General features: G+C 48.9%; 2 gene segments (V, D, J or C); both read right to left on the bottom strand.

Annotated features, from left to right (window-relative positions):
- Positions 1-425, bottom strand: part of LOC103057376 (immunoglobulin heavy constant gamma 2-like) — an 80,102-nt gene extending 79,677 nt beyond the window's left edge. Inside the window, 1 exon segment of the C gene segment in view lies at positions 356-425. Coding sequence covers positions 356-410 — 55 coding nt within the window.
- LOC103053584 (Ig gamma-2C chain C region-like) overlaps positions 1-11,311 on the bottom strand; it is a 104,633-nt gene extending 93,322 nt beyond the window's left edge. The window contains 2 exon segments of the C gene segment in view: positions 1,135-1,198; positions 11,246-11,311. Of these exon segments, the coding sequence occupies positions 1,135-1,198; positions 11,246-11,311 (130 nt within the window).
- Between the last annotated feature and the right edge of the window lie 362 nt (positions 11,312-11,673).

Here is an 11,673-nt window from a genome sequence, read left to right as displayed (position 1 = left end):
ATTAATCTGTCTACTGAAGGTGAACAAATGCATACTAGCTCCCTTCCACTGAGAAGATGATGGCCAGTTTCTCCAAGTGGACTGAACTGATATTCAATCCGTAAACTTAGACATAACTGGATATCAGACAGTGGTTTTGTGCCAAATGAGAGTGCAGTGGAATTCCTACACTTTGGAATTCACCAGACATTACACTTTTTCTACATCTATTTCCCCATTTTAGTGAAATTGTAACTAAACCAATAATTCTCTATAGTTAATAATTAAGCAGCCTTATTAATATCTACAGCTTTTGGAACTAGTCCAACCTAGCATTGGAAAAAAATAAAAATGGAGTAGGAATAATTTTTTTTACCTGAAGTGACAGTCACTGGGGTTCCTGGGCCCCAGAAAGCATAGTTACACACCATTCAATTTTCTACTAATAATCTTACAAAAACTGGTTAGAAATATGGCTTGATCCTTTGCTCCTGCTTTGGGAGAACCTGACTGAAATGCTTGCTCATCAAATCACAAGGATTCCATTCAAACACCGGGAAAGAAACCTTTTTTTTTTTTGTTTAAACAGAAATAGACAGTTTCCACAGTATGTAAAAAAATACATCCAAAAAACCTCAACAGAAGAATGCGAAATGCCTGATATTTAAGACTGCTAATTCTAAATTCTAAGAAGGTTTCTGGGGAGAAAAATATAATGAAGGATAGATAAATAATTAGATGTTACCTGAAGTGACAGAGACAAGGGTTCCTCGTCCCCAGATGTTGAAGTCCCAGTAGCACACTAACTGGTTTCTTTTTGGTCAGTGCCACAAAAATTAGGGCACTTGCAAGAGGAAATGAAAACCACGTTGGAAACAAACCTTAATGGGTTTTGGTGAACCTTTCTCAACTGGTATAGATTAGGCTTCAGCTCTCTGCTCCCCTCTTTTCAATGGCAACCATTAACTATATATTTCCAGAATTATTCCATTCTATTCAACTCCACTCCATTCCTCAAACAAGAGGAATTTTTCAGATTTGGTAAAAATCCATACAAGGTCTTCTCTATAGATCCCCATGGCTTCAGAATAATCTACATTACATTTCTATTAAGTCAGATTGCAATTCTGTTGCAACTGGAATATCAATGCTTACCTGAGGAGACGATGACTTGAGTTCCTCGTCCCCAGACATTAAAGGCATCCCAGCTCACAGTAATCTATTTTCTAAACTACTTCATTCAAATACCCGTGACATGGAAGGGCATACCTTAAATACTCAACAGGCTACGATTCAGAATAGATTTCAGGACGGAAAGAAGGAAATAATTGAAAAAAGAACATTGACATGAAGTGATGATACCCTTGGTGTCTTTTCCCCACTAATCCAAAATCGCCCAGCTGAACAGTATGTTTCTCTTTCTTTAAAGGCCAACAAAAAGCTTGTTATGAATGTCATGGCCAAATCTTTAATTATTTCTGGTTCAAGCTCTTGACTAGCCCCAGCTCTGACCTTAAGGAAGAGGTTAGCATTTTTTCTCCATGTATTCCTGGTTATTGCTCAGTGTCAGATAAAATATGGGTTCTATGAAGGCTGGCATTTAAGCCATTTGAGATCAGCATATGTATTAATTTTAGCAGCTGCAACTGTGAGTAGGATTACATGAAAAGGGAGTGGGAAAAGGTCCCTAGAAAATTTTAATTCAACTTAAAAGACACATAAAGCATTTATGACAGCCCTGTGAAGCAGTTTATAAATTGTATAAATGAATGTATTTATTTTGAGGGAGGGGGGAATCAGTGAAGATCAATGAAGCCACAATGAAGACTATATGTACATGTGTGTGTGTATACACAAGCACACACACACACATACATACACACACACATATACTCTCTCTCTCTCTCTCTCTCTCTCTCTATATATATATATATATATTGCAGTCTTCTGGACAGAGAGCTCTGATGTTGTTCCTGGGGTCTGTATTTAATTCTTTCACCTGAAGTCCCAAAGACTGCTAGATCTGATCCTCAGTAATCAAATGCATAACCCCAAGTTGTAGCCTCGTGTGCTAGGACTAGCTTCTCTTGGTTTGTGTTCCAGGAAAAATTGGCCTTGAAAGGTTGCTAAGACCTTCCTAAACTTGTCTGAAGTGGCACCACCCCCAACCATGGCATTGTGGATATTTTCTTAATTAATTTTCCCTTGGTATAGGCAGGTGAAAACAAAACAGGGAAATGGGACAGGTAGTGGTAGACTTCCAATTTTCTTGCTGGTGGTCCATTGACTGTAACGAGGGTAGCTGGAACTCCGATCCAATCTTCCTCCTCACTGTTTGCTGCCAGTACACGATGGTATCTTTAATGACAGAAAGAGGAATGACTGAATCATTTGTGTTATGAAAGAAAGAAGAGCCTAAATATAGCGGAACCCTTTGAGAGCTCTGAATCTACTGGATCTTGAAAATATGTGGATCTGGGGTATGAGGACTCTTCTTTGAGAAGCAGACTGCCATATCTCTATCTAGTACACAGGCTGATTATATGCCTCCCAATTAGATACTGATCTCAGATTTTGGAGGTGTCCATGGCTGGAGTTTATCTCTGAGGATTAAAAGCTGGAGAGAAAGTTGGCAGGGAGTGTGTGTGTGTGTGTGTGTGTGTGTGAGACTCTCCTTCTTATCTGACTTGTAAATTGCTTATGTAGTCATTCCGTAAGTTGATGTTAGAAGCCGAAAGATGGAATGAATGCATATTGGGCTGAAGAGGAAAAAAACTAACAACCACCCCCAAAAAACCCCAACCCCCGCCCAAAAAACAAAAAGCAAAAAACAAAAATCATTTCAACTTAGAAGTCTATATCCAATGGGATTTTATAGGATCTAGATTTAATTCCTTGTGCAATATTTGATAGCCTGATATACAGTAGTTTGTATTTTTTCATCTTCAAATGATCTTTTGTCTATATATTTTTATGTAATTTAGATGTGGGGGTCCTCCTCCTCTTCCTCCTTGATTTTGCTTAGTTGCTTATTTATTCATTTCTTTTGATTTATCTGGCTGCCCCTCTCACCAAAGTGACTTTGGGTTAGGAGCAGAGTTCAAGATGAAAACAAGAGTATGAATAATTATAAAAATACCCAATGTATAATCCAATGAAAAAGAAATGGTCGCCAAGAACAAAATATCTCAAGGTAATGGCAAACCATTTGGTCTTCATAATGTTCCTGGTGTCCACGCTAGTGTGGTCAATGACCTTGAGCTGGACATCCTAGAGAGCGAAGTCAAGTGGGCCTTAGGAAGCATTACTAACAACAAAGCTAGCGGAGATGACAATATTCCAGCCGAGTCATTTAAAATACTAAAAGATGATGCTGTTAAAGTGCTGCACTCAATATGCCAGCAAGTTTGGAAAATGCAACAGTGGCCACGGGATTGGAAAAGGTCAGTTTACGTTCCAATTCCAAAGAAGGGCAATGCCAAAGAATGCTCAAATTATTGCACAATTGCACTCATTTCATATGCTAGCTGTGAGATTTGCCCCGTTCGACAGAGAAACTCTCGTGACACGTGTGGTTCACAAAGAAGGTTTACTCATGCGTAACGTAGTAGTCACAAGCAAAGCCAGGACTGGCTTGGTACAATTGCATCACTTGTTATATTCCCCCCTTCCCGCGCTTTTTCCCGCCTTGTGATCGCGTTGCGGCTGTGGGCTATTAGGCCCCCCCAATAATCCCCCTTGATTGTCCATGATGGCAGGTTCGGTCAGGGTCCATTGTCCTTGATGGGCAGTCCCCCCCGGCTTGGGTTGGTCCCTCCCCGTTACGTGCAAGCCCGCGGGTTCTGTGCTGCGCGCGATCTTGTTTCGCTGCCTGCGGCCCCGTTCATTGCTGGCTCGCGCCGTTATCAGTTTATAGTTAAAGCTTCCGCTGCGGTTTTCCTGTTTGGCTGGGCGCAGGTGGCCCGTTAATTAGCGGCGCTTTCAGTTCCTCTTTTCCTCGCTAGCTGCCGCCGGTGGAGCTTCCCCGAAGCCCCGTGCTGACCGAACCTGACATACCGCCCCCCTGAAGACAAGTCCCCCTCTTAATTGGGCTACTAGGGTGTTGCCCCCCCCCATCTGCCATAACGGTGTGCCTTTCCTTGGCTAAGTCACTTATAGGATGGGTCCCCGAAGGTTCTCCTTCCCCTCCTTCCCTTCCTTCGCCGCTGCGCACGTCGAGCAGCTGGCCACGTACTCCCTCGTATCCCTCCGGAGAGACAGCCACCAGAACTGTTCACGCAGGAGGTGGAAAGTCCTAACAAACCCACAGTGTCCCGTAGTGTCCTCGGCGTGCCCTCTCCGGAGCACATCCACCCGGCAAGCTTCTGGAACGTAGAGCCTCCCCTTGTGCTCCCAGCAGGTCCCTTGTTTCTTCAGGGAGTCCTTGTTGTTTACTAACCAGGGGTCTCCCTCGCTCGCCTCCGCACAGCGCCGCCTCAGCTCCGGCTCGGCTCCCTTCCCCTGCTTCTCCCTTGGGGGTTGGGCTCCGCCTTTCGCCTCCAGCTGGGTCGTCCTTGTTGGGTCCCTGGATTCGAGCGGCGGCTCCCTCAGTGTCCTACAACCTTCCAGGTTCCCCTGGCCGCGGCCAGGTCCCGGTCTATCGCCGGTTGCTTCACTCACGCTTGGCGCGGACCAGTCGGCTCCCGGCGCCGCTCCTGCCCCCGTTCTTGATGCCAGTGTGATCGCCGCCTGCTTTGCCATGGGGCCCTCGGGTCCCGCTGCCACCGTCTCTGCTGTAGCCGACCCCTGCGTTGCTGCGGGGCCCTTCGTCGTCGATGCCACCGCCACCTCGGCGGTCTCTGACCCCTCTCGTTTGTTGGTCGCCCTCGGCGCCGTCCTCGTATTCGCCTGACGGGCGGTTGGTCGCCCGGGCCCCGCTGCTGTCGCTGCTGCGGCTTGCCGGCCCTCGGCTCTCTGTCGCGCAGTCGCCACCTCGCCTAGCTCCGTGGGGTCCTCAGCTCCCGCGCCGCCTCCGCGGCTCAACCTGGCTTCCCCGGTGGTGCCGTCGAATCGCACCGTCTCTGCTGCCACGCTCTCTCGTGCGCTTGCCGCCTCGGCTCCTCTGCCGGTCTCCCTCGGCGCCGCCCTCGCCGCGTGTGCAGTTGGTTTCCCGGGCTCTATTGCCGCCGCTGCCGCAGCTCGCTGGCCCTCGGCTCGCCGTCGCCCAGCCGCCACCTCGCCGGGTTCTGTGGGGCCCCCTGTTCTCGTGCCACCTCCGCAGCTCGACCCCGTCTGCTCGGTGGTGCCGCCGAACCGCACCGTCTTGGCCACCCAATCGATGTGCGGGTTCTGGCGCGTAAGCCATGCCAGCCCCAGCACTAGTGCATGGCTGGCCCCCGGGGCAACTACTAAGCCTAGCTCCTCCCGGCTTGTCCCCACTGTCAAACCGACCGGCTCAGTGCGATACTGCGCCGGTTCCCCCTGCCGTCGATCCATCCAACTGGCTGAGTGCGAGGGGCTTCCTGAGTCTCCTCACGCTGAGCCCCAGCGCGGATGCCAGTACCGGGTGGATCAGGCAGTGGGTGCATCCCGAATCCAGCAAGGCATCGATTTTCGCCTCTGCTTCTGATCTCACCCCCTTGAGGTGGACCCTGATCCTCATGGGCGAGTAGCTTCTTCTGTCCCGCCCTTCCTCATGCTGCCACTCCGTTGGCTGCTCTGGGGTGCGCCTCAGCGTCGCCGGCCATCGCCTCCCGCTGGCTCGCTCTCCCCTCCACGCAGAGCCGGGCTTCCTCGTGAGCCAGCCGGCTCCGCTGCACACCGCTCCACTAGCTGCTGTCTCCTCCCAGGATCGGTCGGGGTCCCTTATAGCCGGGAATCGCCGGCCCCCGTCCTTTGTGCAGCTCGCCAAGACCCCCTGCCTCGAGGGGCACTGCACCATCCGATGCCCCTTGCCTCCACACCGGTAGCAGGTCCCTGCAGTCTGCCGGGCGTTTCCAACCTCGATCCTCTGCCGTCGGTTCCTGCGCCTCGCCTCCGGTGCCGCCTCACTTTGGTCCGCTGTGGCTGGTATCGGGGCTCGCGCCTCTCGCTTCCCTGGGTCTCCGGCATCCCCCGCCGTCTCCACCAGCCAGCTCCACTTCACTAGAGCCTCCAGGTCGTCCCTACTGGGTGCTCCCCCCTGGATCTCTGAGTGGAGCCTGTCCACTTCTGCTAGCCTGGTCTCCACGCCGCCCTCTGCGGCTGCCCCAGCCGGGGCCCTGGGTCCGCCACTCCATGCCTCCCGCATGCCCGGTACAGCTGTCGTCTGCTGCTGGAGGTCGCCCTCCAGCCCGTCCAGCCTCTCCTCCGGCTCCTGGCTCCCGGACCCTGCGCCGCTGCTCCCGGGAACCGCATGTCCCGTCAAGCCCTCTGGCTCCGTCCCGCTGCTGAGCGCCCGCTTGGCGCCCCGCGAACTGGCCGTGGTTGTGGGTCCCCTCTTCCTCACGCTAGGGACTGGAGTCATCTGCGCAACCTCTGGTCTAGGCTCCGTGCAGTTTCTTGAGGTCATATCCTCACTGCTGCCGTTATCGCCCGATTCCTTCTTCGCCTGCGACTCTGCCCCTGGGGCCTTGCCCCGCCGGAAGATGGTCTGCAACATCACTTGGACAGCATCCATCCGCTGCTCGATCTTGGCCTCCAGTTGGGTGAATTGTTCCTCAAGCTCTCGGGCCTCGGGTTCCGAGTCACTACTCGTCGCGACCCCCCATGCTGGCGACCCGTTGGGGCTCCTGCCCCCGCCGAACGACCACCCGTCCTCTGGCGCCCTCTTGGCTGTGTCCGTGCGCCATTCGCCCCGGACTGGTCCCGCCATCACGCCTTCGGATCTGGGCTCCTGGTAGCCCAGCTGGCACGCGGTTTCCCCATCGCTTGCCATCTCCTGGTGCCGTTAATCAATTCCTCTCCGGTCTTGGCTGCAGGGAAAGAAAGGTGAGCGCTCCTCGGTGTGTACCGGGTAGCACTCAATGTGAGTCCTGGCTTTATGTGAGATTTGCCCCGTTCGACAGAGAAACTCTCGTGACACGTGTGGTTCACAAAGAAGGTTTACTCATGCGTAACGTAGTAGTCACAAGCAAAGCCAGGACTGGCTTGGTACAATTGCATCACTTGTTATATTCCCCCCTTCCCGCGCTTTTTCCCGCCTTGTGATCGCGTTGCGGCTGTGGGCTATTAGGCCCCCCCAATAATCCCCCTTGATTGTCCATGATGGCAGGTTCGGTCAGGGTCCATTGTCCTTGATGGGCAGTCCCCCCCGGCTTGGGTTGGTCCCTCCCCGTTACGTGCAAGCCCGCGGGTTCTGTGCTGCGCGCGATCTTGTTTCGCTGCCTGCGGCCCCGTTCATTGTTGGCTCGCGCCGTTATCAGTTTATAGTTAAAAGCTTCCGCTGCGGTTTTCCTGTTTGGCTGGGCGCAGGTGGCCCGTTAATTAGCGGCGCTTTCAGTTCCTCTTTTCCTCGCTAGCTGCCGCCGGTGGAGCTTCCCCGAAGCCCCGTGCTGACCGAACCTGACACTAGCAAGGTTATGCTCAAAATCCTACAAGCTAGGCTTCAGCAGTACGTGAACCAAGAACTACCAGATGTACAAGCTGGGTTTCGAAGAGGCAGAGGAACTAGAGATCAAATTGCCAACATTTGCTAGATCATGGAGAAAGCACAAGAGTTCCAGAAAAACATCTACTTCTGCTTCATTGACTATGCAAAAGCCTTTGATTGTGTGGATCACAACAAACTGTGGCAAATGCTTAAAGAGATGGGGGTACCAGACCACCTTACCTGTCTCCTGAGAAATTTGTATGCAGGCCAAGAAGCAACAGTTAGAACCGGTCATGGAACAACTGATTGGTTCAAAATAGGGAAAGGAGTACGACAAAGCTGTATACTGTCACCCTGCTTATTTGACCTATATGCAGAGTACATCATGAGAAATGCCAGGCTGGAAGAATCACAAGCCGGAATTAAGATTGCAGGGAGAAACATCAACAAGCTCAGATATGCAGAAGATACCAGCCTAATGGCAGAAAGCAAAGAAGAACTAAAGAGCCTCTTGATGCGGGTGAAAAAGGAGAGTGCAAAAGCTGGCTTGAAACTCAACGTTAAAAAAACTAAGATCATGGCATCTGGACACATCAATTCCTGGCAAATAGAAGGGGTAGAAATGGAAGCAGTAACAGACTTCATTTATTTGGGCTCCAAGATCACTGCAGATGGAGACTGCAGCCATGAAATTAAAAGACGTTTGCTCCTTGGGAGGAAAGCTATGGCAAACCTAGACAGCATATTAAAAAGCAGAGACATCACCTTGCCGACAAAGATCTGCATAATCAAAGCTATGTTCTTTCCAGTAGTAGTGTATGACTGTGAACGCTGGACCATAAAGAAGGCTGAGCGCCAAAGAATTGATGCCTTTGAACTGTGGTGCTGGAGAAGACTCTTGAGAGTCCCCTGGACTGCTAGGAGGTCAAACCAGTCAATCTTAAAGGAAATCAACCCTGTCTGCTCATTGGAAGGATTGATAATGAAACTCAAGCTCAGATACTTTGGTCACCTAATGTGAAGAGAGGACTCTTTGGAAAAGACCCTGATGCTGGGAAAGGTTGGGAGAAGAGGGTGGCAGAGGATGAGATGGTTAGATAGCATCACTGAAGCAATGAGCATGAAACTGAGCAAACTCAGGGAGGCAGTGGAGGACAGGAAGGTCTGGCACGATATGGTTCATGGGGTCACAAAGAGTTGGACATGACTTAATGATTGAACAACAACAACTTATTTATTTATGTATTAAATTTATATGCTGCCCATCTCCCCAAGAAAGTAGCCCTGGGTGGCTCATAATTAAAATCTGAAACAATAAAAACAATAAAATATAAAAATCCACATTACAATTAGTAGTAATAATTTTATATAAAAAAACTTATAGACAGTTCAAGATGATGGGGGGAGCAGTATCGATCATCGCACCAGCCAATTCCAACAATGTGAGCCCCGATCAGGCCCCCAGGCCTTCTGGAATAGCCATGTTTTCATGCTTTTTTGGAAGGTCAGGAGAGTGGGGGCAGCCTGCACCTAAGGTGGCAAGCTGTTCCAAAGGACGGGGCCCACGGCAGAAAAGGCCCTTTTCCTAGACCCCGCCAGCCAAAATTCCTTGATTGGTGGGGTCCACAACCTGCCCCTTCTACTGGACCAAATGGGGTGGGCAAATATAATGGGGGCGAGACAGCTCCTCACATAACCTGGTCCTGTGCCATGTAACGGTGTCATAGAGGGAGCCAGAAAGTGTCCCTTCTGTGTCATGGCACTTACCCTCTGGAATAAGATCCTCCCTGAGATTCATGTGACTCCCATCCTATAGACCTTCTGCAAGGCCCTGAAGACCCCAGCCTTAGGTTGAGATGGATGGAGCCCCTTGATGGATGTGTTTTTGTCTATGTTTTTTGTATCAAGCGACCAGATTCCACCTTGTTTTTGTTTTGCATTGTGTTTTTATTATATTGTGAGACATCCAGAGTTGGTTTAGGGTTAGGGAGACTGGGAGACCATGAGTTCTAGTGCCACCTTAGGCACGAAGCCAGCTGGGTGACCATGGGCCAGTAACTTTCTATCAGCCTTAGGAAGGAAGCAATGGCAAACCACTTCTGAAAACCTTGCCAAGAAAACTGCAGGGACTTTCCAGCCATTCACCACAAGTCAACACTGACTTGAAGGCACGGGTGTGTGCACACACACACACACACACACACACACAAGAAGCCTACACATACACACATGTACATACATTTATACATTCATAATCATTATCACCTCAAATCAATCCACTGCAGCATGAGGGTCTTCAGCTGTGTCCAACTGCTTCAGGACATTGGAAGTTGCTTGCAACTAATGCTTTGGAATTGAGTTACAACATCTTCTTGATGTTTCTTTGGGTATCTTCCGTGTCTTTTAAGGTCAGGTAGCAGCCAGCTGAGGATTGTCGCCTAGTGCTGATCTGTTCATTGCGTGAGATATCTAGAATAGAAAGAATATTGATGCTTTTCAACTTTGGAGTTGGAGAAGACTCCTGAGAATACCAAGGATAGCCAAGAAGACAAACAAATGGATCGTAGAATGATCAGTCCAGAGTTTTTGCTCAAGGCACAAATAACTATCCTATTCTGAACATATTATGAGAAGACCCAGCTCCCTTGAGAAGCCTACAATGCTGGGAAAAAGGAAAAGAAAGGGAAGAACATGATGACCTGCAGCAAGGTGGGTGGGTGCACTGTTGAAAGACCTGAAGGACCAAGATGGGGACAAATTATCCTGCAGAAAATCTATCCATGTGGTCACAAAGAGTTGACAGTGATTGATCAATCAATCACCCCCTTCATTATGTCACATACTGTGGTGTGTTTGTGATTCCATATATTTCTTTTCTGGTCCCATCTTGTGATGTCAAGCATTTGCCATGCCATGCTTATTTGGGTAACTTTCAGCTTCTCTACTTCTTCTGCATTTAATGTCCAGGTTTCACAATCATATGTCAGTACAGGTAGTATCAAAAAATTATCTTTAAGCAGGTTATCTTTAAGCAGGTCTTTTGACTGCAGCATGAAGTTGTCCAAATAGTTTCCAACCTATATTCAAAATTTATTGCATGATATCATCTTCCATATAATCTTTTGACCAAGAGAGGTGTAATTGTTGACCTTTTTCAGTTTACCATTTTCCATTTTTATTGGCAAAGATTGGGAATAATGGTTAAACATGACTCTTACCTTCTTCAGCTATTTTCAAGTCTGATCACTTGCTGCTGTAATTCAATCCTGTTATTCATCTTTGAAGGTTAGCAACAGTGTCATCAACAAAATATAGATGGCCAAGGTATTCACCATTGACCTTTATCCTGCTTTGGACCAATCCAGCAAGCAATCAGATATTCCTTAGAGCTGGGAGGATCTGGTCACGTATTCTTAAAAACAATGAATCTGGAAGATCAGCAACAACAACAGAAAAACAAGAACTGCCATAACAAAATAGCATAAACTAGCAATAGCTTTAGAGGCCTGTCTTTAAATTGGTCTTGAATTGCTCTTTTCTGATGTGTTAACCTTTCTCCAAAAATGCTATCTGTGCATACCAACTTTGCATGAAGACATCTACAGAGTGAGTGAGTCCTTATGTCAGTTGAATTGCAAGTGCTTCTTTGGGGGTTCCCTCAGATGGCACAGTCACATGGCTGCTTTCTGTAACCATTTCTTTCTTCATTCCACAAACCTGCAGGAAAGAGTTTGCCTGGTCCTCAACGTGCAGCTTCTTTGAAAGATGCAGATTAACGTCCATGGCGTGTTGGACATTAATCCAAGAAGGGGGCTTTGATCACGTAATCACAGCAGCCATCTTCTCAGCCTTGCTAGGTAGTCCTGACAGGAAGCACGCCCAGAAGGACTAGCTCTACTTTATTGTAGGGTTACATTAACAGAATCTTGCAAGTGTGAAAATACATTTCTCCCCCGTCACCTATACAGCCCAAAAACTAGGGAAGGACCCCTCTGAGACATTTACCACACTCCCATTCCTTCTGTGGGTTCAGCTCCCTCTTATCTGACTGTTCCCCTAGCTGTGGCTCTTCCCCCTGTCTCCCAAGGTCATTCCCACATTCCGTGACACATCTAGACTTTGTGCCTCCCCTCCTTGCAGACCTC

Source organism: Python bivittatus, unplaced genomic scaffold (genome assembly GCF_059951505.1).
Source record: "Python bivittatus isolate LINGU-HERP-01145 unplaced genomic scaffold, Pbiv_v1 ctg000370_np1212, whole genome shotgun sequence".
Lineage (NCBI taxonomy): Eukaryota > Metazoa > Chordata > Lepidosauria > Squamata > Pythonidae > Python > Python bivittatus.
Note: the sequence above shows the minus strand (reverse complement) of the source record. Positions and strands in the feature narration are given on the sequence as shown.